A 27,471-nucleotide genomic window follows, 5' to 3' on the forward strand; every position below is an offset into this window, starting at 1 on the left:
GGATAAACATTACCCCTGTAGAAGATTATCTATACATGGTACAATGAGCTTATCCTTTCAGTACTCTGTTATGGATAAACATTACTCTCAGTAGAAGATTATCCATATCTATTATAGTAGCAGCTTACACAGCAGCTTGCAGAGCTTACACAGCAGCTTGCAGTAGCAGCTTACACAGCAGCTTGCAATACCAGCTTACACAGTACCTTTCTTTCTTCTATAGATAAAGGAGATTTCAGTTCATTATGTACATCAGTTTGAATTCGAATAATATATCAGTTTCTCTCTATACTTATCTTTACTTTACAGTCTTTATTTTATAACAATTTTTAGCTTTTATTTTTACTTTTGGATATGAAACCAATTTTGTTTCAAAACCACGTACCTTTCAACTTCTTGATATATTGATGTCCAAAATATTAGGACTTTCGAATAATTCAATACAAAAGATTTAATAAGTGATAATTTTTATTGATAGCAAAGTATTAAATATTATAAAAATAATTAAATAATATTTTAATTAACGTGTAATATATATTTAAAGGGAAAAGACAATCAATATATAGATATAGATAATCAATATTAATCAACATGGTTGCAATATAAATTGCATTACTACATATACATTTCGTGGCGTGGCATATGATGAAGTCATTGTGATTTTCGATATTGTTTGAGTTAAGTGTAAACTAAACGTGTTGTAACGACCCGATCGGTCGTTTTGAGCTCTAGCGCATCGTTCAGCAGTTTGAGACCATGAGCAGCTTTACTTCAGGTATTATGACTTGTGCGCATGATCGGAATTGAATTCCGGGAAATTCGGAGTTGATTTGGAAAGAGAATTCTCATTTCAGAAGCTTTAAGTTGAAAAATTGACTAAGGTTGGATTTTTGAGTAAACGGCCTTGGAATCGGGATTCGAAGGTTCCAGCAGGTTCGTATGATGATTTCGGACTTAGGCGTATGTCCGGACTGGGTTTTGGAAGATCCGGAAATGTTTCGGCGCCTATTGTGGAAGTTAGCATTTTGAAAGAATTTCATAAGTTTGGGTTGAAGCACATTTTAGTGTTATCAATGTCTGTTTGGAATTCCGAGTCTGGGAATAGCTCCGTATGGTGATTCTGGTGTTGGGAGCGCGATCGAAAGTGAATTCGGAGGTCCGTGGGTCATTTTGGAGTCATTTGGCTAAATATAGAAATTTGAGGTTTTTGAGGAGTTTGACCGGAAGAGGACTTTTTGATATCGAGGTCGGAATCCAATTCCGAAAGTTGGAGTAGGTCCGTAATGTCGAATGTGACTTGTGTGCAAAATTTGAGGTCAATCGGATGTGATTTGATAGGTTTCGACATCGAATGTAGAAGTTTGAAATTCTAAAGTTTATTAAGCTTGAATTGGAGTGTGAATCACGATTTGATGTTGTTTGATGTGATTTGAGGCCTAGAGCAGGTCCGTGTTATGTTATGGGACTGGTTGGTGTAATTGGATGGGGTCCCGGGGGCCTCGGGTTTGTTTCGGGGTGGTTTCGGATCATTTCGGGCTATTTTGCTATAACTAGTGTTGGTGTTTGGTGTTGTTCTTCACATTCGCGACGAAGGATTGGGCTTCAGGGATTTTGTTCTTTGCGTTCGCGAAGAAGAAAATCTCTGTTGCGCAGGTCTGATTTCGGAGGCTTATATCTCACAATATATAAGGAATTGGGAGATGATCCAAAAATGAAAGTTGTAGCCCTTTGGTCTAGTTTTAAGAAATGTAAACCATTTAGCATTTGGATTTGTGTACAAAATGTTATGGCTGGTACATTATAGGCTGTCCGGGAAGATGAAGAAGAAATTTGTGTTGCACAGGGCTGAATTTGGAGGCTTATATCTCGAAATATATAAGGAATTGGTAGATGACCAAAACATGAAAGTTGTAGATCTTGGTGTCTAATTTTCAAAAAGTTAAACCATTTGTCATTTAGAATTTTGTACAAAAGTTATGGCCATTATACTAGAGATTGTCTGAGAAGAGTTTGGAAAATGGTTTTTGAGAATTTTTCTTCTTCGCGAACGCGATGGGGGTCTCGCGAACGCGAAGAAGAGTCATCTGGGCAGTGTATAAGTGTAAAGAAATGGGTTTGGCTCATTTTATCTTATTTCCTCCATGGGAGCCGACCTAGGAGCTATTTTGGAGCTTCATTTTTATCATCCATATCAAGGTAAGTGATTCTCACCTATTGCAATTTAATTACTTAGATTATATCTATATTTTAACATGGAAAATCATGTAAACTAGTAGAAATTTTGAAGAAAACCTAGAAAATTTGTATTGTTGGATTTTGACCATGATTTTGGATATGAAATTGAGAGCCAATTATATATTTGAGTTCATGAGGTTGGGATAAACTTTATCTTAGAAAAATTTCGGAATCTGGGCACGTGGGCCCGAGGGCGATTTTGCCAACTTTTCGAGCGGAGTTAGAATTTTATATAAATTGAATTGTTATGAGTATTAGGGTATATTTTCATTGATTTTCCCATTATTTGGCTAGTTTTGAAGCGCTGGGACATCAGTTTGAGTCGTCGGAAGGGGCTTGGAAGCCGGTTATTGAACTTCGGAGCGAGGTGAGTCTCCTTTCTAACCTTGTAAGAGGGAATTGTCCCCATAGATGAAATAATTGGTTATGTGCTCCTATTTGTGGGGGCTACGTACGCACGAGGTGACGAGAGTCCGTGCGTAGCTACTATTATATTTAAGTCCGGGTAGCCTAGGACCCAAAAGCATGCTATAGTTGGAATATTTGTAATCTTATTGACATTTGAATTGCATAAACCCTATCGAATTGGTAAATGAATTTTTAAAAAGTTTAAATTTTATTTTTCTTAAATCATTAAAAGAGAATTGGCTTTTATTGGAATAAACATTCCCCGATAAACTCTTAATTGGTTGTTTGACTACGTGTATCTATGTGTGCCCGCGTCGCATGTATGATTCGTGAGCGGGGTATTTGTTTATTTATGTTGACCGCGTTGTATGTATGATTCGCGAGCGGGGTAATAGATGCATCTATGGTTCGGGCCGTTCGACCCTTGGTAGTGCACATTTTACATTTCTGTTGGATCGAGCCGTACGACCTCGACATGATTTGCGCATGCTTGTATTGCTTGCCTTGAAACTTATTGAAGTTGTTATTGCCCCTTCCTGGCTTGAGAATATGTGTATAAATGATGAAAAAAGAAATTTAGAAATTTCACATAAAAGAAAGAATTGTTTACATGTTTCACTCTATTGAATTATAAATCATGTTTATATAAATCATCGATTCATTATGTTACGGACGTATCATTATTGGACCACTAGTAAGTATCAAAGTCAACCTCTCGTCTCTACTTCTTCGAGATTAGACGAGATACTCATTGGGTACACGTTGTTTTCGTACTCATACTACACTTGCTATGCATTTTTGTTGCATAGGCACATGCATCACTAGTGGCCTGGCGGGCGTAGCAACATGGTTGATGTGGAGACTTAGGTGAGCTGCACTTCTCGAGACGACCCGCAGCCAGCAGAGTTTCTTCCAGATTATTGTATTTATTTTCTGTCCAATTTGTATTACGGACGGTTGTTGTATTGTATTGCTTCCTAGAAATAGCTCATGCACTTGTGACACCGGGTTCTGGGGTATTTTGTATTGACTTCTTGACATGTATATTTAATTTGAACTGAGTATCTTTTACTAGTAAAAATTGAAGAAAAATCAGAGTTTTTCACAATTGTTTAAATGAGAATTTAATTAAGTATTTATGGTTGGCTTACCTGACAGCGGTGTCCGGCGCTATCACAACCCTTAGTGGATTTTGGGTCGTGACACGTGCAATAGGCTTTTTTTTTGTTTTTTTGTTTGTTTATTTGATTAAATTTTTAAAAAAAAAATCCTATCTCTTATTTCACTCTGTTATATTGCATGTTATTTCTGAATGATTGAGTTGATCGATAGCATATTTGAATAAAATATTTAATAGTATATCCACGTATATTTGTTTAGCAAAGATGGTGAACTTTGACTTCGAAACTAATACATATTGATTAATTAGTTCCAATATTAAGTATACAATTATCTTTAAACTTTTTAAAAAGTGTGAATATATATTTGTAAGTAACTTGTTTCTGCAATGAACTAAAACTAATTTAAGCTAATTTCAATCTCCTAAAGAGTCATAAAATTAACGTGAAAGATATTAATTATACTTATGTTAGTACTTCAAACAAGGAATTAATTTATACAATGTAAAACTTAATCGATTTCTAAATATTAGGAGTTTCTACCGAGTTCAAATAAGGAAGAATATAAGGTCCAAAATTTTAGGTGATTTCAAAATCCTAACTATAGGAAAATAAGTAAAATAACTATTTTGTCCAATGTGAAATTAATTTTTAAAGAGTAAAAAAGACGAACGACATTTCGCTAAGGGGTTTCGTGCTTTTAATATAGTACTAGTTTTAGAGTAGATATAAATTAACTCAATAAATATAGGATTCTAACACCTCCCATTGACTAGAATTTGAAGCATAAATAATATAACATGGGGTGTATTGTTGCAGAAATATATATATTGAAAATTATACCGAACTCAACCTAAAAATTGGGTCACTAGATCTAGATGAGATCGCTCAAAATCATAAAAGAAGACAATTGTTTATTCTATCAATTAATGTAATACTTTAACAAATGAGAAATTATTTTTAAACTTAACAAAACATAAGATACAAAGAATCAATTAATTTGTTTACCAAACTAATTTGAATTAAATCAGTTTGTCACTTTGGTTGAAGTTTAATGGTTAGATAACCGTGATTTATCGTTTAGTATTTAAATGAAATCAACTTAAATATTACGAAATGAACATAAAGTAGATTTAAAAATTGCAGCAATTTCAATTCTTGAAGTTTTAAAAATTGTATCGAAATGGAACTTAGCAAATGAATCAAATATTGATGACGTAGAATAATTCAATGGTATAGCTAGTTTGGGTTGAAATGCACAAATACGACGTCGTTGGAATCCTATCTTCATCTTCCTTCAACCACATAGGCGGAAGCAGAGTAGTAGAGGAATAGAACACAAATGTCGACCATTTCGACTGCATCGCTTAGCACAGACAGATTATTATTATCTATTATTTCTCCACCACCTTCAAATTTTTCAAGATTCTTTCTTCCAAGTCCTTTACTTCTCTCCAAATTCCGTTCACGTCCCTCTCCTCTTACTTCATCTTCACCGTCAAGGACAAGGGTGGCATGTTCCAAGTCTTCCGAAGAAGCAGAAGTGTCTCAGACAGTGGACGAATGGCTTCAGAAACTTCCCGATAAGAAGAAGGCTTTGTACTCTCATAGTTTGCCCTGCATAGAAGCCTGGTTGAGGAGTTTGGGGTTTTATCAGAGTAGAGATGATAGAGCTCTTTGGTTTGTTGAAAAGCCAGATTGGCATGCTCACTTGTCACTTGATATCACTGACCTCTATATAAGGTTAGTGTTTAGTACACCCTCCATTCCACCTTGTTTGACACTATTTCCTTATCATTAGTCTCTTCTAAAAAGAATCATACATTTCTAAATTTGTTAATGAGAAGCTTTTATGATCACATAAATGTTATGGTATGTTTAAGATCGTGCCATATTTAATGGCACTTTTCAAAAGTCTTATAGCTACACAAATGTTATGACATATTTAATATCACAAATTTCATGAATCTTTATTTCTTTCTTAATTTCATGCCGAGTCACCAAACAAATTGAAACGGAGGGAGTATTATCTTGATGAACAGTTTATAATTAAATATCATTTTTTAAATATATACATTGGTTTAATGGAGCTGCTTTATGTATGTCTTTGGTATTAGAATGAAATGGGCCTAATTGGAGCAGAATGTGTATGGAGGATTCATATGGCCAAACCCAACTATAGTTTGGTTGATTGGGTGATTAATAGGATGTTTTCTGATTTTAGGTTTGGAACAAGATACAGTTTTTAGTGTGAAATTCATGATCAAGAGGGTAGCTTGAAAATGGCCCATTTATCAATATGCACAGTTATTATAAAGGATCACTTTTTTAATATGTCTTGTTTGGTTACATTTAGCTGATTTACACGTGTGTTTTGGAATGAAATGGGCCTAATGGAAGAAGAATGTGAATGAAGGATTTGTATGGCCGAACCCAACTATGGCTTAATTGGTTGAGTGATTGATAGGATTTTTTCCCTGATTTTAGGGTACTGGAACAAAATTTCATTTTATGGTGTGAAATTCATGATCAAGAGGGTAGCTTGAAAAAGGCCCATTTATTAATATGATTTGGTTCTTATTAATGTGGGAAGTTGCTTTCTTCACCACCAGCATCTGCTGTTTATGACTAAATGTTGGAGTTAGAAGAGGTTACGCTGGCTTAGATTTGGTTTTACAAAGAAGGGTTGTTTGGTCGATTAATTGTAAGAAACTACCATATATAGGTTGTACTGTTCGAATTGCAATCTATTTTTAAACATAAACTTTATTCTTTTTTTTTTTTTTTGATAAGGAACATAAACTTTATTCATTCAAGTTATATTCCAGAAAAAGAAAATTGTACATATACTAAATAGTGAACCCGCTTTTGATAAGCAAGTCCCGTGTTAGGTTTATTTGATAACTCAATCATGCTTAATGCTGAAAAACCTGCTAAAACAATATCCGCCATGAATCCTGAGTAAACTATGCGGATATATATTTTTCATTCGTTGCTTGCTTTTTCCTTCTGGTACGATTGTACGCTTTGTTAATCTATTGAAAACTTCTTTGCACTTCTTAAAAGTATTAATTTTAACATTTTGGTGTATGATGCAAAAGAAGCTACCAGAAGTCCCAGATGCTACTGTTTATAAAGAATAAAAGTGAATCAGGTAACAGCATAATAACTTACATTGACAGCGGTTGAAAATGCTGTGTATTGGTTATATATAGATATTATTGGATAAATGTCTTTACTTACAGAGGAATCAGGCCTTCGGATGGTTTCATCCTTTTTAGAAGAACAAGAAATTGTCTTTCTCTCGTCATAAAAAATAAGCCGTCTTTCTCACTTTGAAATGCAAAACATAGTTGTGAAGAATTTTGAAGAACTAAATTACTACTAGTCCTATTGACATTGTCGTACTGTGATCAACAATTACTAGATCATACCAAACTATATTGTGGCAATTCTTGATTGCATATTTCAAAGAATACTGCATCACCAGTTTGAACTTTGATCTAATACATGCTGAATGTTTCTTGAAATACAGGTATCTGAAGAGTGGACCTGGAAATCTTGAGAAAGATGTTGAGAGAAGATTCAGCTATGCACTGAGTAGGGAAGATATTGAAAATGCCATACTTGGAGGTCCATAAGGATAAAGATTTCACGTGCGGATGTCAGTTACCTGCATTGCTGATCCGTCTCAATTTCAAGCAATTCTAATGATTAATTTTTCCCAAGAACTCATAGAGATAACAGTGGAATCTTAATTATTTTAGGAGGGATCTTTAGAGAGATATTGTGGGGTTGGATTAAGTTTAAGTGGTATAGTGATCTTTGAGAAATATTGTTCTCTTTCATAAATTACCTGCTGATGATCATCTACTTCTATTGATGTTTGTCATTCAGAACAAAAATGATTAGAACAGGATTTTAGGCTAGTTCATATACTGTTGGTAGACAACTATTCATATGGATCGGAATTCAGGGTTCTTCTTTCTTTTATATATATTTTTTTGGTGATTTTATAAGTTGGTACTTCCACTTAATTGTATGGCTCCTCTGTGATATTGGCTGAAGTGTTTTTTTCCCCTTTCACTTTTAAGTTCAAATATCAGGATCAAGATTCTAAAGATAAGAAGATGCTGAGAGATTAAATTAAAGTTGGTCTACAGATACAAGTGGTAAGACCGATAATTCAGATCCAAGACCTGGCTTATGAAGTTGTTTGGACCACCAACATTCCTGTTCTAGTTACCATGGTTTTGGTATGAATAGCATGGCTACAGAAAACCAAAGATCTTTTTTCCTTAGGAAATGCTGAGAGATTTACCGTTTTAATGATGTTTTGCACTACACAGATTTTCTGATGCAGCACTGAAGTTTAGGCAATCATATGCAGACTCTTGTTCAATATTTTCATTTTGGCAAACTCGTTCAAATTGGTTGAAAGCAAAATTGGTCCTATATAGGATATAGTACAGATTTTACGAATAAAATGTTATTCGTCACGTGGTATTACTAGCAAGAGATGTATCCTTTCTTTCATTATTTGTTAGATTGCACCAATTGACTATGGAATTGCTAGCCCTTCATCCTTAATAACGATGGAGAAATGTTACGGCTTATTAGCTGACAATAATAGCATAACTATGTCATGACATTCTGAGAATTCTTTAACTGGGGATAAGGAATAACAAGATGATATTGTGCGTCTATAACACAAACGTCTGAAGTGCCGAGGTGGCAAATAACTTCATTTATACTGGTGGAAGATGGTATACATCTATGAACATACATCCGATGAAGAATATGCGTACAAAATCAAGAGGATTGACATAAACTACAATTATACGGGCTCACTACCTCCCAAGCTTTCCAATCTGCACTAGCATGTTAAGCAATTAGAATTCTGAGCACCAACTCCTTTACTTCTTTTAATGCCCCACAGTCCCTATGTTATTCCAGATTCCTAATCTTGATTAACTTCACATGCTCATGGAAAGTAGATCGATCCTAATGGCGGCTTGTGGGCAATCCACAGCAGTTTCAACTACATGGGCAGTATGTTTTAGGCCAAAGAAGATAATGCAAAATATGCAGTTAGCTTCAATGAGATTCTGCTGACTGATAATGAGACCAATACTCCTTCACAAGCTGCCCGAAGAGTGAACCTTCGTTCTTCATTAGCTTCATTGGTTCATCATACTCAACTAGCTTTCCTGTATTCATCACCAAAGTTAAAAGTCATTACAACATAAACATACTCATAGTAGTGTTTCAAAGTAAACAAACAGGTCTTACCATCGCTAATGGCCAGAACCATTGTACAATCCATTACTGTGGGTATCCTATGGGCAACAGTAATAACAGTACTATTAGCAAATTCTGTCCTAATAGTTTTCTGCAATATCATATCAGTGGCATTGTCGATCGACGCAGTTGCTTCGTCAAGCACCAAAATCTTGGCTTTCCTCAAAAGAGCACGTCCCAAACAGAACAATTGCCGCTGCCCCATGCTCCAGTTTGATCCATCTTCCACAACTGAAAAGACTACCAAAGTTAGAAGCACCCCACTTGGATAACACAATCAGACATGTTCTTAGAAAAGCTTACCCAATGAGTCAAGCCCCTTCTCTTTTTCCTCAACTGCCTCTTTTAGCTGACACTTCCCAAGAACCTGTATCAATGAAGATGACAATGAAATCAAGAAATTAGACACATTCACCATAAAATTCGAAAAAGATAAATGACCCAATACATAATAAGTAAACGCAAATTACCTCCCACATTTCGTCATCAGTATGCTGACATAAGGGATCTAAGTTGTATCTTACTGTTCCATTGAAGAGTGTAGGGTCCTGAGGTATAATCCCAAATCGGGACCTTAGATCATGGAGACCAATTTTAGAAATGTCAATTCCGTCTACCAAAATCCTTCCACCTGCTGGCTCCACTAATCTAAATAGGGCACCGATGAGAGTAGTCTTGCCACTGCCAGTCCGGCCAACAATACCAATTTTATGACCTCCTTCAAATGTACAAGTGATCCCCCTAAGAACAAGCGGGGAATCTTCCCTATATCTGATCTGTTTTGGAGAACACTGATCAGCATCTTGATCAGTTCTAAATACAAGAAAATTAGGTGGTGAGAAGAAATTTACCTGTAAATCTTGAATTTCAACTTTACCCCTTGTTGGCCAATTGACTGGCGGACGGTTTTCTTTAACAATTTCAGGCGCTTCACTTGGAATGTGCATATACTGGTTAAGTCTTTCTACAGAAATAATGTAGTTTGCTAGCGTGCACTGGTTTTGAATGGAAAAAACAAGAGACATGTTTAAGGAAAGACCATAGGACAAAGCCATCCCAATAAATCCTGCAAAAGAATAAGCGGCTGTTATCAGAAAAGCTCTTCTGTTTAAGCGAAAGGTTAAGAAACAATAACGTAGAGTTCTTTATCAAATCCCAAGAGTAATATTAGTTAATGGCATACCTGAGCTGAAAGTCCCCGGAGGAAGCAAAACCATGCAAAGTGCCGAGGATGCTAGAACAATTGCACTAATAGTTTCAAGTCGTTGTATCAACCACTCATTTGCTGCAAAATTGAGGAAGAAAGGACTGGCATTTATATCGATTAGCTCAAAAGTCTTCATGAAAAATCTGTCTTCCTCTTTGAATGCTCTTATAGTCACAGATCCGGCAATAGATTCAGCAAGATGGTTGGCCACAAATGATTTGGTTGTACCGTTTATCCGCATCAACTCTTTGGCAGACGCATAGTAGTATTTCTGCCAAGAGTAAGAGAAAGTCAAGAATCCAATTTATCAGCTACTGCTGGCACATAAGAGAATAGTGCTGCAGAGAATTGAACTTTCATAATCCTCCAATCCTAGTCAGAGAATCTCTAATTTATTTGAACTCCAGACTATCATATATTCAAACTATGAGCGTATATGGAAAACGTTTAACTATAAATTCTGTACTATTTTCATACAAGAAGCCGATGGGCAAAGACATGAAATTCAAAATTTAATATATTGAAGGATCTATTGCCTGGATGTTCTACATAATGATTGAGAGTGTGTATGTGCAAGGGGTGTATAAAGGGTGCTGAGATAAATCAAACACCCATCTCTTACCTGCAACTGAATGGCAAGACAAACCATTGGGATGGAGATAACCAGAACTTGCCAAGTGACAACGGCTAGCACTGTAAGATTAGAGTAGAAGTTTGTGGTAGCTCCAAAGGCAAAAACCAAGTTGAATGGAATATCAAGATCAACTATACTCAAATCTGATGAGACCTGCATACATGGGAGGTAGTGGAGAGGTGGCAAAAATGGTTAGGTCCATAAACATCCTTAATATCAACGTTATAGCTTATTTTTCAATGATCACATTTGATGTATTTACCCTGCTTAAAATCCTTCCCAGAGGTGTAGAGTCGTAAAATGACATAGGAGCATGGAAAAGAGAATTTAGTAGCTGTGAGAACAAGGACTTTGATGATTGCAAACCCAAAAAAACCGTTGACAGGGATCTAGAGAGCAGAAACAGCGTTGATACACCTCCAATTAGCAAGTAAACTGTAATCAGTCTCAAAGTGCTAACTTGAGGATTATCAACATTTGCTGCCATCCAGGAGTTCTGTGTTATCTGACCAACCACAAACGTTATGTGCGAGATTACAGCCACAGCAAAGAAGAAGTACCCTTTGTTCTGATTTAGATACTGAACATAAGGCTTAAATCCAGTGTCTCCCACTTCTCTCTCTTCTTGCTTAATCAACTGATCACCTACAGAGGCTATAGATTTTTTGCCGGTATCAGTTTTACGAATTTCTCTTGTATGAGATTCCCGCCTTGATGAAGAATTAACCTCTGCAACCCTTTCTGAACCAGCAGTCTCTTTGTGTGCATCAACCAAGTCCTGAAACTCTTTGCTCGAGGCCAACAACTGATGATATGGCGCTGCATGTAAAATTTCTCCATCTGACATTAACTGTGTATAAAAGTAGACATATATAAGGACACTTCTTGTAAATATTACCATTCAGTTTCAAAGACTACTGTGATTTTACAGAAAATATATCAGGAGTTTGAGAGTTTACTTCCTTTTTTTTTTCTTTGAAAGATAAATGATAAGAAGTCGTATTAGAAAGAGAAGTTCATCAAGAAAAACTAACCAGAACCACATCAAATGCAGGAAGAAAATCAACTTGGTGGGTCACAAGCAAGACAGTTTTCCCTGAGAGAGCTCCCATGACATATTCCTGCAAAAGACCAGTTCAGACTTGAGCTTGCAAATCATAAGAAATTCTATGAAGCACAATACTGTCAACAAAATTTCTCACATTGAATAGGCTACTAGCAGTATGGGCATCTACAGCACTGAATGGATCATCCAACAGATATATATCAGCATTCTGATATAATGCACGAGCAAGTTGAATGCGCTGCTTTTGACCACCACTAAGATTAACTCCTCTTTCACCTATTTCAGTGAGATCACCATAAGGTAGCAACTCAAGGTCTTTTAACAGTGAACACTTCTCCAAAGTTTGCTGGTATCTCTGGCTATCCAGTGGAGAACCAAACAAAATATTTTCTCGTATTGACCCTGTCTGAATCCATGCCGATTGAGAGACGTAAGCAATTGTTCCATAAACTTGAACCTGCAGAACATAGAGAATCTATAATCAGTTGGGACTACGGAATTATTTTCTTAGATATGCATGAAGTGAAGTAAGCTATGAATGTGCCTGCAATAACAACTTCGAGAACCTACTTGTCATTTCCTTCCTAGCAAGGAAAACAGTAACTAACCAATGCAACTTACAGTTCCTTGGATACTTGGAACCTCTCCAAGCATTGCTGCCAAAAGAGTTGACTTTCCCGAGCCCACCTCCCCACATATAGCAATCTTCTGTCCGGGTCTAACCTCCAAATTAATATTTCTCAAAGTAGGCCGAGACGGATTCTCTTCCCATGAGAGATTAGCTGATTCGATAAGTATGGCATGATCAGGACTTCCAAAGTTGTGCTTCTGCCTAACATTTGCATTTTCCAGCTCAGGGGCCTCAAGGAACTTGACAATCCTTGCAAAGGAGACCTTGGCTTGAATCACCACACCAATAACATCTGGAATGGTTCTCACTGGATCCTGAACTAGACGTAAAGTTGCTACAAAGGTGAAAACATTGCTTGCGTACAGTGGAACACCTAGGAAATAACAAGCCCCAAATGTTGCAGCAGAGACCAAAACAGGTGATGACCAGAAAAGGAAACTATTATATGCCTTGCGCAACTGAACGGCTGATAACCATTTCTCTTCAACTCTCCTCATACTTTCAATGACACTTTTAAAATGAGTTTCCCATGCATATAATTTCAGAACTTTCATATTTATAAGAGCTTCTGAGATAGCCTTGAGCCTATCATCTTGTGCTACCATTAGCTTGGTCTGGAATTTATGTTGCAACTTTGCAAGAGGGGTATTGCACAGCACAGTTAGTACAATCACTACCAAGGATGCAAAAGTTGCAAGTCCAACTGCGTGGAAGAGAATGATAAGTGCAAAGCAGAGCTGGACACTCGTTGTCCAGGTCTGATGCAACCAAAAAGGAAACTCTCCAATTCGATAAGCATCCACAGTTACGTAGTTCATGATTTCGCCACTAGAATGCATCAGCTTAGCAGCATTGGATAGTCTTATCTGCTTCTTATAAATGGCTGCTGTAAGTAAAGACCTTACTTTTAGACCAATTAGTCTGCTCCTGAAGTACCACTGCCTTTGTGACAAGGATTCCAAGTTCTTTGATATAAAAAGCAGAATGGCCAATAGAAATCCCTCATTTTTAAAAGCTACATCTCCTTCAGCAACCTTAATGAATGCATTAAGAAGCAGCGGACCAGCAGAAAGAGTAGTTATTTTCAGCAGCGCGAAGAATCCTGACACAATTAGCTCCTTCCGGTGACATAACACAATTGTCTTCAAAATGGATGGTTGGGAAGAGGGATCAACTTGTTTCTGTTTGTTCAGTATATCCATAAACATTAAGTAACATGATTCAGCACGATCGGCCTCACGTAATTTGGGTATGTCTTTATCCTCAAGAGTTTTCTGCTTCCCTTTCTTCATCAGTGAATTCAACCACCAAAATGACATTTTATTAAGAATCCCAGCCTTAGCAAAGGAAGTGACAGAGCTAATCGAATCGCTTTTACTGATTCCATTGGCAGCACCATTTAAAGGAGCATAAAGATCAGTTTCATCACTCTCTTCATGCCGCAGCCCCTTGTAGGTGCATAACAACAATAAACATGCTCCTACAAAGGACAAAACATCTAGAGCTATCTTCATTGTTAGCACTTTATCAAGAATAGCCACAACGACGGACATACCAGCAAAAATTCCAGCAAAGACGAAGGCGAGAATTGACAAGAGCCTCAGAGGGGTTCTTGAAATATGTTTTCCCCGAAGGCTTGCGGTTAAACTTATGGATAACCAAGTAATTCCATGGAACAAGATTAGTAACCACCAATGCAGTGGTAATGTACTATGGGTTTTCTTCACCTGATCTTCAAACACCCAAATGAAAAAGGACAAATACAGTATCCCCAGTAAACCATTGAAAATAGCAGAAGCCAACTGCAAACGTGAGAACACAGAAAAGCGAGCAGGAATATTGGTGTATTTTAAGGATGTCTTAGAAAACAGTGTCAATAGGAAGAAGAGCAGGAGTATAACATCGAAACAAATGATCAACGCATGATTGATACAAGATGAAGGGTGTGCCACGGACACCCAATCAGCAGTACAAGGCTTTCCATTCTTATTCGAGCAATCTGATGCTCCACAAAATACAGCCCAAATGTCCTCCATCTCCTCCTCCAATTTCTAAGCCCTGAAATGAAATTTCAGTCCAAAGATTTAAACTTTAATTAGTACTCAATAAATCCATGCAATGGGCAAATTCAACATTTCAACTCCTGGTATCACGAATGTATTAACTTGATCAGACTAGTGAAGGAGCATTCTAGTGGGGGGGAAACAGGAAAAAAGGAGTGGAAAAAAAAGTGCAAGATAAAGAATTATTGCAATTCACAACTTTAGGATCAATTATTGCAAAAAGTAAGATGAAAACAGCAGCCAAAAAGGTCCCAAAAAAATGCCAAAAAGAACTTGATGTACCTTAATATGTTATTTACAACATAAATGTGATCACAGATAAAGATTTAGATAATCACTACTATACATCCACAGTCCACACCACTCAACTGCTTTCATGCTAGACAGTGAGACAACACAAAATAAAACTGAAAGCAAGAGCGGTTCCAAGAGAACAGGAAGCGGTTAATTGGTGCTTATACAACAATGTATTGTCACTTCATATCGAGCAGCGAGAATCTACTCAGCATAATATGATAATAAATTCAGATGCGAGATCCAACAAAACATTTAAACAACAGTAATAACACCGAACCAAAGACCCCCCCAAAAAAATAGAGAATATAAACTGGCCAACAGCTTAAATGTAGGAAGTGAAAAAACAAATATGCTGCGTGCGCATAGGATGCCCAGTAATGTCAGAGAGTTATAAATTTGAAAACATTAAACAGGAGGACTAACCAGAAGAGCAGAATGTGGACGACAAAAAGGCCGCGAGTTTCGGAAATTATCACCAATTTAATCCTTAAATAAAACAGAGAATTAAGTTCATACTGAATAAATTTGTAATTTCATTCATGTTAGGCAAAGCGGCAGACAAACAGTATAGTATTATAAAATTCGGCGTGTATAGTTGCCAATTAATGTCTTAGGGAAGTATGTATAATTTGATGGCTATGGGTTTGTTCTTGTTATATAGTACTCCTATTAATGTGAGATAGGGTGATCAGAGGCGGAGTTGCATTTGTATAGCGTCAGCGCTCACGTATCTGCTGTCTAACAAATGTTGTTGTCTTTTCCCTCTCACTATTTTTTCTCCACTCCGGCCTCTAGGCGCTCTCTCTCTCTCTCTATATATATATATATATATGGTGAAACTAGCATGTATTAGCCAGTTCTCGGATTGTTAATTGAAAAATAATTGTTATTTATGAAGTTGTTATTTTATGCGGATATAAAATCTGTGCAAAAATACTCTAGTTGAAACACGAAAAGTTTTATCATTATATGTTGGATTGTGGAGCTCCTGCGTTTAAACTCCCAGTATATATTATTGAAACTGCAGTACAACATATTATGTTCGAATCTCATATATAAAAAATTTGAACTCCAGTAAATTACACTGGACCATAATCCCGTGCCCCTCCTTAAAGGATCCCAACTCATCACCCTGGAATTTTTCTGAATTTTAAGAATTTTTTCTTTAGATTTTATTTTACATTAGAAAATAACTAAAAGTCAATTACTTTTAAAATTGTGGGTAATTTTGAATTGGCGGTCGTAAATCAGACATTTCTAATTTCCCCCATGTATGCCTCAATTTGATTGACTATTAGATGCTAATGCCCCTCAACACTGACACTTTTCTCGTTATTTGCTTCTTCTTTTCTCCTTTAAGAGTTTAAAACTTTTTTAGCATACAAAATATTTATGTGGTTGGATTACTTATAACATAATTACTTTTAATGATAAATATTAGTTATTGGTAATATAATAACAATGATAACTGATATGTTATCATAATGACATCCCAATTTTGTAGTAATTTATACTCGATGGAATATATTAATGACTTTAACATAAAAGTTCAAATTGTTGTCCAATTCTGAAATGGATTTAATTCATGCACTTGTACACAAAAGTTTTTTCACGACAACATGATGCTTAAAAGTTAATGAAATAAAATATACTTTAGAACCTACTGAAATTTTCACAAAAGTTAGATTTACTTTTTTTTTTTTCCATGGAAGAAGGGGGACGTGCTTGGTTTTTCTTGAAAGGTAGGAATAACACCGAGTTATATAGGGTGTAAATACTAAAATAAGACATTCCAAACGTGTAGTATGATATTCTCAATTAATATTATGTCACGACCCCAAATACCAGTCATGATGACGCTTATCACATTACTAGGCAAGTCAACCCAAACATCTAATCACAATCCTTTTTTTTATAATAAGACATTTTCTAACACAGGTTTTAAATACCAAATTTTCATTATAAGCGTTTAAAACAACAAAATATATATGCGGGAGTCAAATAAACATGAAACTACACAGCCCTAAATATCTGGTGTCACGAGTCTAGAGCCTCTACTACATAACTAACTGTCTGATACAACATAAGTCTAGAAAATGCGGAAAAGAACAAGATAAGAAGGAGAAAACAGGGCTGCAGACGCAATGCAACTACCTTGAAATCTCCGGCAACCTCTGAATCAGCTGAGGACCCTCACTCTGCCACTCTGGCACCTGGATCTGCACACAAGGTGCAGGGAGTAACATGAGTATGCCAACTCAATAACTAAAGTAAATAAGGTCTGAAAGCAGTGACGATCAGTTAAAATTCATATGAATGAATAGACAACAGAATAACAGATTAGAGCCTCTACTACATAACTAACTGTCTGATACAACATAAGTCTAGAAAATGCGGAAAAGGACAAGATAAGAAGGAGAAAACAGGACTGCGGACGCCATGCAGCTACCTTGAAATCTCCGGCAACCTCTGAATCAGCTGAGGACCCTCACTCTGCCACTCGGACACCTGGATCTGCACACAAGGTGCAGGGAGTAACATGAGTATGCCAACTCAGTAACTAAAGTAAACAAGGTCTGAATAACAGATCAAATTCCATAGTTTAAAACCAGTTTCGTCGAAAATCATCAATTTTAGTTTAAATACTTGAAATCATATACTTAGCAATTTCTTACCACAGAGGCTTATTTTAAAAGAAGAGTGAAATCAGTTAAAATATCATAACTAGGCCCCTCGGGCAAGGTATCACTCAGAATATGGCCCCTCGGGCAGCCTCTCAGTCACTCGTCACTCAATACTCACTCTCAGCACTCAGGCTCATTAATATCTCATAGTAATAGAGATCATAGTAACCGCTGAGGTGTGCAGCTCGATCCATAATTTATAGTCGACTACGCTCACTGGGTGTACAGACTCCGGAAGGGCTCCTACAGCCCAAGCGTCATATCGCTACGACGTGCAGCCCGATCCAATATATATATATCGCTACGGCGTGCAGCCCGATCCAATATATATATCGCTGCGGCGTGCAACCCGATCCATATAAGTATCGCTGCGACGTGTAGCCCGATCCATAATATATACATATAATATCCTCACTATTAGGTTCTCAACCTCTTTCAGTCATTAACCTCACAGTCTCTCGGGCACAACAATAGAACTTAGGGAACTCAACCCAAACAGTCCTCACAATTAGAAGTGGAGTGATAAACCCAGTTTTAAACATTTAAATAGGTAAAACATGACTGAGGATATGATTTCAACAAATAAAGTGAGGAAAACAGTAAAAATGCCCCTAAGGGTATCAACAGGTCGGCACAAGGCCCCAAACATGTCATATAACCCATAATAAAGTATAAATGACTAATGTACGAAATATCATAAGGTTCCAAATCAAATACGCGGCTCAATAGTCGCTACGGGACGGACCAAGTCACAATCCCTATCGGTGCATACCCACACACTCGTCACCTAGCATGTGTGTCACCGCATTTATCAAAACAAGTCAAATAACGTGGTTTTGTACCCTCAGTTCCAGATTTACAATGGTTACTTACCTCAAACCGGTAAAAATACTACTCCGCGATGCCTTTGCCCCTCAAATCGGCCTCCACTCGCATCGAGTCTATCCAAAAATCAGAATTACGACGTCAAAATATGCTAAGAGAACGAAGCCCAAACGAAAATAATCAAATTATACCAAAAATCCCGAAATTGGCCAAACCCGACCCTCAGGCCCACGTCTCGAAACTCGATAAAAATTACATCAACGGAATCCTTATCCTCCCACGAGTCCATACATACCAAGAACACTGAAATCGGAGTCCGAATGGCCCCTCAAATTCTCATTCTAAATTCTCTTAATCTCAAGCCCTAAGTCCTCAATTTTAGGCTTACATTCCATGATTTATTAGGTAGATTTCACATTAGAATCGAGTTTTAAGTCCAAAATTCTTACCTCCAAGTGGTTCCCCTTGAAGCTGTCACACCCCAACCTTGGGAGGTGTGGCTGGCACCCGATGCCCGAAGGCCCGAGCGAACCAACCATGAGATATGATCTGAAATATAATAACCTGCAGGCAGAAGAGCCCAACACGACATATATATATATATATAACCTAGGCCAACAAAGCTGTAACAACAGTATAACAACTATCCAGGAGGCCGATAGGGCCATACAAAAAATATATATATACAATGACCGCTAGTCTGAGCCTCTAAGAGTGTAAGACAATCTCAACAGGGCGGGACAAAGCCCCTGACATGCCAAAAACCACACATATACATCTGTAATAGTACCTATGGACTCAAAGTCAGCAACTCCGAAGAAGTGGAGTGCGAAACCCAACGCTGATCCTGGGGGTCCTACCGAGGAGGCACGCCGCTCTGTCTATCCGAACCTGTAGGCATGAACACAACGCATAAAAATGCATCAGTACGAAATATGTACTGAATATGTAGGGCGACAAGTGTAACATGAAAAATGTAATTAACAAGAGAAAAGATATAGAGACAATTTGAATTCTGAAACTAGCCTCGGTAGGAAACTAAAATTCAACATGGATATAAAACCACCAAATTTTACTTTACTACATATCCTCATCGACAAGATTCCATCCATGTCTTCACAGATCCAAACAACACAATAAAACCATATAGAACAACCCCAACAATCAAGCCATATTAAGAGAGGTTTCTTAAAAAAATCAAGAACATTTCTATAGAGGTTTCAACTATTTCTTAGGAATTCTTATGGTAGATGGTTACAAAGATCAAAGAGGAAGTTAAATCATACCTTATGTGACCAGAATTACTCAAAATTCGAAATTATTTCAAGGCGGAGTCTTGCTATGAAAAGTGAAACACCAAAGAATTCACGATTCCGAAGTTACCATGGTGTTCTCCATCTTGAGGATGACTAAATTGTTGCTATCATTGGCTAGATGGATGGGAAGAGTTTGAGAAGAAATCCCTAGGTGTTAGGTTCTATTTTGGAGAGGATAAAACGCAGGGGTTTCAGTTTTAAAGAATGACTTAAATAATTTTTTTTAACTAAACCCGACTAAGCACACTGTTCCCGTAACAGTGTGCACCCCTGTACGAAAAGGTTAATATCTCTCTACTCCGAAGTTGTATTAACGAATGGTTTGTTGCATTGAAAACTAGACTCATAGACCTTCGATTCGATAGGTAGAACACACCATAACTCCCAGTACATTGAGAGAAAAGCTCATCAACATTTTATCTAAATTCTAGTGAAATTTAAACCCGTAACTTGCGGCGATCTTTGTCGAATTTTTAATCACAACTCAAATGACTTCCAATCTTAACGTATAACTATCGCATCATTTAAATATCTCATAGAAATTATATTCCTATTGAATTAGCCCATTTACAGCATGATAACGCCGAATACACAAGGTGTAACATTCTCCTCTCCTTAAGAACATTCGTCCTCGAATGTTAACGGTTAACCTAACTTCTGAATTTTTTTTTAAATTTCGCCAGAGTTTTCCCTATATATAGGACTATCCAAAACCTGTCATCAGCCCAAACATACATATCTAAGGCCACACAGGGCTACACATCATCATAATAACATCAACTTGGCCTCACACGACCATTTACTTATACAATAATGATAATAAGAAGGTTAGCCGTAACTTAATTACCTCAGTTGTCACTGGTTGATATCTGTGCAACACTTGCCATATTTGTCTCAAGCATATCACCTGAAGACTCAATAAATGAGGGTATCTGGACTTCATGTCCTCTTCGGCCTCCCATGTCATTTCCTCTACATTATTGCTCCTCCAAAGTACTTTTACTGAGGCTACCTCTTTAGTCCGTAGCTTACGGATTTGACGGTCAAGAATGGCAACGGGTATTTCTTCATATGACAAGTTCTCGGAAACTTCAATATCCTCAATAGGGCTGATGCAAGAAGGATCACCTAAGAATTTGCGGAGCATGAAAATGTGAAATACCGGATGGATTGTTTCTAATTCCGGTGGCAGGTCAAGTTTGTAGGCTACTCGCCCAATTCTCTGAACAATCTGATATGGCCCGACATATCTAGGGCTAAGTTTTCCCTTCTTGCCAAATCTCATTACACCCTTCATAGGCGACACTTTCAAGAATACCCAGTCTCCCACAGCAAATTCCAAGTCTCGACGACGGTTATCTGAATATGATTTCTGTCGATTTTGAGCTGTATGCAACCTTTCCTGGATCAACTTTACCTTTTCTATAGCTTGCTGTACCAATTCGGGTCCTAGCAACTTTGTCTCGCCAACATCAAACCAGCCAATAGGAGATCTGCATTTCCTCCCATATAGTGCCTCATAAGGTGCCATCTGAATACCGGCGTGATAACTGTTATTGTAGGCAAACTCAATAAGCGGTAAATGATCTTCCCAACTTCCCTTGAAGTCTAAGACAAAAGCTCGCAACATATCTTTTAGTGTCTGAATAGTGCATTCGGCTTGTCCGTCGGTCTGCGGATGAAATGTTGTACTAAGGTTAACAAGAGTACCCAAACCTTCTTGAAAAGACCTCCAGAAATTAGCTGTAAATTGGGCACCTCTGTCAGATATAATAGAAAACGGAACTCCATGTAGCCGAACTATTTCCTTGATATACAGGCTCGCATAGTCTTCAGCTGAATAGGTGGTCCGAACTGGGAGAAAGTGAGCTGATTTCGTCAGCATATCCACAATGACCCAAATAGAATTGAACTTACGGCGAGAATTGGGCAATCCTGTAATAAAATCCATATTAATCGATTCCTATTTCCAAGATGGAATCTCAATATTTTGAAGTAGCCCTCCAGGTTTCTAGTGTTCAGCTTTAATCTGCTGGCAGTTGGGACACTGAGCCACAAATGTGGCTATATCTTTCTTCATGCCGTTCTACCAGTATAGCTGACGAAGATCATGATACATTTTGGTTGAACCAGGATGAACTGAGTACCGAGACTGGTGCATCTCTGTCATAATTTGCTTACGAAGCTCCCCAACATTAGGTACACACCATCGGCCTTTATATTTTAGAATTTAATTATCAGATTGCTCGAACAACTGCTTCTTCTGAAAAGGGATGCTCTCTTTAATCTTGACTAGCTCCGGATCCTCAAATTGACGCATTTCTACCTCAGCTACCAGTGATGACCCCGCAATATTTTGGACTACTACACCCTGGTCACCTGTATCATGTAGCCGCACACTCAGGTTAGCCAATCGATATATCTCCTTAGTAATTTCTAATTTCCCAACTTCTACATGCTTCAAGCTGCCCATGGATTTGCGACTCAACGCATCAGCTACCACATTGGCTTTGCCCGGATGGTACAAAATATCTATATCATAGTCCTTTAGCAATTCAAGCCATCTCCTTTATCTCAAGTTCAAGTCTTTCTGCTTAAATATATATTGTAAACTTTGTGATCTGTATAGATATCCACATGAACACCATAAATATAATGACGCCATATTTTCAAGGCAAATATAACGGCTGCTAACTCAATATCGTGAGTCGGATAATTGTAGTCGTGCTTCCGCAACTGCCTCGAAGCATATGCAATAACTTTTCCATGTTACATTAGAACACATCCCAATCCCACCCTGGATGCATCACAATATACCATATAACCTTCAGATCCCTCAGGAAGTGCTAGAACAGGTGTCGATGTTAAGCGTTTCTTCAACTCATGAAAGCTCCTTTCACATGCATCAGACCATTGGAACTTAACGGCTTTGTGTGTCAATTTTGTCATGGGAGCAGCAATAGAAGAGAAGTTCTCAACAAATCTCCGATAATAACCAGCTAAGCCCAAGAAATTATGAACTTCCGTAGGAGTTGTGGATCTAGGCCAATTTTGTACTGCTTCAATTTTCTGACCATCTACCTTAATACCTTCATCGGAAACGATATGCCCAAGGAAAGCCACTGAATTCAACCAAAATTCACATTTAGAGAATTTAGCATATAATTTCTGATTTTTCAAAGTCTGCAACACCACGTGCAAATGATCCTCATGTTTTGCTTCTGATCGAGAATATACCAACATATCATCAATGAAAACAATTACAAATATATCTAGAAATGGCTTGAAAACCCGATTCATTAAATCCATGAAAGCTGCTGGTGCATTAGTAAGACCAAAAGGCATCACAAGGAATTCATAATGGCCATATCTATTCCGGAAAGCCGTTTTCGGAATATCTCTCTCCTTAACTCGCAACTGGTGATAGCCAGATCGAAGGTCAATCTTTGAGAAATATTTGGCACCTTGCAACTGATCAAACAAATCATCAATTCTGGATAAGGGGTACTTGTTCTTGATAGTCACTTTGTTGAGCTAACGATAGTCAATACACATTCTTAACGAACCATCCTTCTTACGAACAAACAACACTGGTGCACCCCAGGGAGATGTGTTGGGCCTGATAAAGCCCTTATTCAGAAGATCCTTCAACTGGGCTTTCAATTCTTTTAACTCAGCAGGAGCCATTCTGTATGGAGGAATAGATATTGGCTGAGTATCTGGAAGCATATCAATAGCAAAGTCGATTTCTCTTTCTGGAGGAAGACCAGGAAGTTCATCAGGAAATACATCGGGAAATTCATTCACGACGGGAACCAATTGAAGAGTTGGAGTTTTCACCTCCATATCATGCACTCGTACCGAATGATAGATGTACCCTTTCAAAATCATCCTTCGAGCTTTAAGGTAAGAAATAAACTTTCCCTTAGGCGCTGCAACATCACCTTTCCATTCAATAATAGGCTCACCTGGAAAATTAAAACGAACAATCTTTGTCCAGCAATCTACATTGGCATAACAAGAAGCCAACCAATCTATACCCATAATGATATCAAAATCAACCATTTCTAGCTTATGCAAATCAGCTAACGTATGGCGGTCATGAATCTTCACGTCACAACTTCGATATACCCGTCTAACTATAATAGACTCACCCATTGGCGTAGATACCTCAAATGACTTATGCAACAATTCAGGCTCTCTATCCCATTTACTAGCAACAAAGGGGGAGATATACGACAATGTAGAACTAGGATCTATCAAGGCATACATATCGATAGAAAAGATGGATAGTATACCTGTAACCACGTCCGGAGATGACTCTAAATCCTGACGACTCGATAAAGCATATATGCGATTCTGCTGACCTCCTGAACCAGAAACGCCAAATCTTCCCCTACCCCTGCCAGCTGATGTCTGCATACTCTGCCTAGGAGGACGTATCGAAGAAGAAGAAGAATCCCCTACAAATGCTGTCGGCTGAGCCATACCCCCTCCACCTGTCATCGGATAATGTCTCATAATATGACCTGGCTGTGCACATGCATAACATGCATCAGAACCCTGGCGACATGGTCCAAAATGATTTCGGCCACATCGATCACATCTAGGAAACTGAGGCCTCATATGACTGAACTCACCTCTAAACTGTGGACTTGGGGTACGTGAACTCTGACCTGGACCAGAATAAGTGGTCCGATCATGTCGCTGTCCCTGAAACTGTGGCGGCACACTAGCTACCGAATAAGATTGATGCCGGGGAAACTGTGGCCTAAATCCACCTCGAAACTCTCATGTGTTACCTGCGAACCGCACCCTCTTCTACTGACCTCTATCATGGTCTCGATTGGCTCGTTGTTGCCTCTTGCGATCCTTTAGACCCTGTGCATATGCTTGAATATGGGCAATATCCATTCCTTGGTTTAGAGAAGCTGTAGTGCACTCATTTATCAAATGTGCCCCCAAACCACTAACAAACTAGTGTACCCGATCACTCATATCAGCAACAATCGTAGGAGCATACCTAGCCAAAGATTTGAATTGCATGCTATATTCCCGAACGCTTATATTACCCTGTTCTAAGTGTAAGAACCTATCTCGTCGGGCTCTTCGAAGCTCGATTGGCAAATATTGCTGTAAAAATGCCTCATATAACTCCTTCCATGTCACTGGTGGCACATTAGGCCCCCGAGTCTGCTTCCAAGTCTCATACCATGTCACAACAACATCACGTAGTCGATAGGAAGTAAACTCTACTGACTCAATATCCGTGGCATGTATAATTTGTAAGGTCTGTTGCATAAGATCCAGAAAATCCTGTGGGTAAGCATTAGGATCAACCCCTGTAAATACTGGAGAATCCAAGTTGATAAAGTCCCGAACTCTCGCACTCACGGACCTATCAGCAATACCGAGGGTCTGGTGTTGGGCCTGGGAGGCCACTATTCGAGTCAGCAATTGTACAGCACTCCGCATGTCTAGGTCCTGATCAGGAACAACTGGGAGAGGGACTGGAGGTATGTTAGCTCCTCTACGCCCTTCCGGCAGTGGTGGGGGTGCTGCCTCGGAAGCCTGAGAATCAGCCTCATTCTGTGGCTCATGTTGATCTACATTAGCAGGTGGAACCTGACTTGTGCCCTCTCCCGCCTCCTCATCCAACCTTTGAATAAATTTCATAGCCACTTGTCGTCTCATAGTATTAGGCATCACTGAGAAGGTAAACAAAAAGAGAATTAGGAATGAACACTTATGATTAGGCTCTATTGCACGATCTAGATCAAGAAGAAAGTAATAATCCTAAATGCCCAATAGCCTCATGTTTATAAGTGTGGTGCACAATACACCATAAACAAGACTCTACTAGACACGGCTTGCAGACTCCCTAGGATTGACATGCTCTGTTACCAAGTTTGTCCCACCCCAACTTTGGGAGGTGTGGCTGGCACCCGATGCCCGAAGGCCCGAGCGAACCAACCATGAGATATGATCTGAAATATAATAACCTGCAGGCAGAAAAGCCCAACACGACATATATATAAAACCTAGGCCAACAAGGCTGCAACAACAGTATAACAACTATCCAGGAGGCCGATAGGGCCATACAAAAAATATATATATACAATGATCGCTAGTTTGCAAGCCTCTAAGATTGTAAGACAATCTCAACAGGGCGGGACAAAGCCCCCGACATGCCCAAAACCACACATATACATCTGTAATAGTACCTATGGACTCAAAGTCAGCAATTCCGAAGAAGTGGAGTGCGAAACCCAACGCTGATCTTGGGGGTCCTACTGAGGAGGCACGCCGCTCTGTCTATCTGAACTTGTGTGCATTAACACAGCGCATAAAAATGCGTCAGTACGAAATATGTACTGAATATGTAGGGCGACAAGTGTAACATGAAAAATGTAATTAACAAGAGAAGAGATATAGAGACAATTTGAATTCTGAAACTAGCCTCAGTAGGAAACTAAAATTCAACATGGATTTAAATGTATGCTCGTGAAATCGTCGTTCACTATTTCTACTTATAATATATCACATTATATAATAATAAATCCCTCTGTGGGGCTATAATATCCATAACATACCCGGCCATAATAAAGGCTCGGTAGAATCATACCCGGCCACGTGAAGCTCGGTAATCCCAACTGATCAGTGGTTACACAATATGTGTCATACCCGGCCGTCTATAGTGCAGCTCAGTAATGAAAGTAAATACATACATATACTAAATCATGAATTATATAGGTGCAATGCGAAACCAACCTTAAAAGACGTATTCTAAGAAGAGTCAAAGTGGCCTACCATCATTATTCCTCGACTATCATGGTTGTTGCTAAAATATTTAATTTTTTTTACTACGAGCCAACAAGTACTAAGAACATGAGAGTTATGTATTATGAGTACCTTTGAAGTAAGTGTTACTTATTCATGATTTATATGAACGTCGAAAGGAGAACGAGTAAAAAGGCTCTAGTTCTTTTTAAGCAAAGAACAAGGAAATCCGAGAATTCGTAGATATCCTCTAGAGTAAGAAATCTATGAGAAAGGATCAGGTCTAAGCATCTTTATAAGTTGAAGGTGAAATAACTCGAATCCGACGAGACAATTTGATAAACGTTTATTCGAATTCTAGTCATGCCGAAAAGTATAACGAAAGCCCTACATACCTTGTCGATGGAATTATATACTGTTTCCGAGACCTCGAAAGCCTTAGGAATGATTTCTTACATAATACGAACCATTCAAAATCAAATTCAAGCTCATAGCTTATATAATTCTTCATTTAGACATTTACGCGAACAGCTTATGGCCATGAATTTGTAGACTCTTTTGTAGATTAATTTCCCCCCAACACACCACCAAATTTTACTTTACTACATCTCTTCATCGACAAGATTCCATCCATGTCTTCACAGATCCAAACAACACTATAAAACCATATAGAACAACCCCAACAATCAAGCCATATTAAGAGAGGTTTCTTAAAAAAATCAAGAACATTTCTATAGAGGTTTCAACTATTTCTTAGGAATTCTTATGGTAGAAGTTTACAAAGATCAAAGAGGAAGTTAAATCATACCTTATGTGACCAGAATTACTCAAAATTCGAAATTACTTCAAGGCGGAGTCTTGCTATGAAAAGTGAAACACCGAAGAATTCACGATTCCGAAGTTACC

At 38.1% G+C, this 27,471-nt stretch overlaps 2 protein-coding genes across 3 annotated transcripts; one reads left to right on the forward strand and one right to left on the reverse strand.

Moving 5' to 3' along the window:
• Positions 1-5,031: 5,031 nt before the first annotated feature.
• On the forward strand, positions 5,032-7,777 carry LOC107770620 (uncharacterized). Its single transcript, XM_016589946.2, has 2 exons — positions 5,032-5,504; positions 7,297-7,777. The coding sequence occupies exons 1-2, from the start codon at positions 5,104-5,106 to the stop codon at positions 7,400-7,402; spliced, it is 507 nt and encodes a 168-aa protein (XP_016445432.1). The 5' UTR covers positions 5,032-5,103; the 3' UTR covers positions 7,403-7,777.
• A 703-nt stretch (positions 7,778-8,480) lies between these two features.
• Positions 8,481-15,753, reverse strand: LOC107770619 (ABC transporter C family member 10). Of its 2 annotated transcripts, none has more exons than XM_016589944.2 (12): positions 15,384-15,753; positions 12,591-14,658; positions 12,106-12,426; positions 11,938-12,024; positions 11,166-11,753; positions 10,892-11,056; positions 10,246-10,540; positions 9,914-10,128; positions 9,533-9,838; positions 9,366-9,429; positions 9,054-9,293; positions 8,481-8,971 (listed from the first exon to the last, which is right to left on the reverse strand). In XM_016589944.2, exons 2-12 carry the CDS (start codon positions 14,634-14,636, stop codon positions 8,859-8,861), a joined length of 4,440 nt encoding a protein of 1,479 aa, XP_016445430.1. In that variant the 5' UTR covers positions 14,637-14,658; positions 15,384-15,753; the 3' UTR covers positions 8,481-8,858. The 2 variants fall into 2 exon arrangements, with proteins under 2 accessions (XP_016445430.1, XP_016445431.1); XM_016589945.2 differs by lacking the exon at positions 15,384-15,753 and adding an exon at positions 14,946-15,324.
• Between the last annotated feature and the right edge of the window lie 11,718 nt (positions 15,754-27,471).

The sequence above is a fragment of the Nicotiana tabacum genome, chromosome 6, assembly GCF_000715075.1.
Source record: "Nicotiana tabacum cultivar K326 chromosome 6, ASM71507v2, whole genome shotgun sequence".
Lineage (NCBI taxonomy): Eukaryota > Viridiplantae > Streptophyta > Magnoliopsida > Solanales > Solanaceae > Nicotiana > Nicotiana tabacum.

Excerpts from the sequence above, each read along its gene's own strand:
- LOC107770620 (XM_016589946.2), top strand. The coding sequence starts at position 5,104 with ATGTCGACCATTTCGACTGCATCGCTTAGCACAGACAGATTATTATTA. Across the intron at positions 5,505-7,296 it reads ATCACTGACCTCTATATAAG|GTATCTGAAGAGTGGACCTG; the intron begins GTTAGTGTTTAG and ends CTTGAAATACAG.
- LOC107770619 (XM_016589944.2), bottom strand. The coding sequence starts at position 14,636 with ATGGAGGACATTTGGGCTGTATTTTGTGGAGCATCAGATTGCTCGAAT. Across the intron at positions 12,427-12,590 it reads TTCCAAGTATCCAAGGAACT|GTTCAAGTTTATGGAACAAT; the intron begins GTAAGTTGCATT and ends TATGTTCTGCAG. Across the intron at positions 10,129-10,245 it reads TCCGGGGACTTTCAGCTCAG|GATTTATTGGGATGGCTTTG; the intron begins GTATGCCATTAA and ends ATTCTTTTGCAG.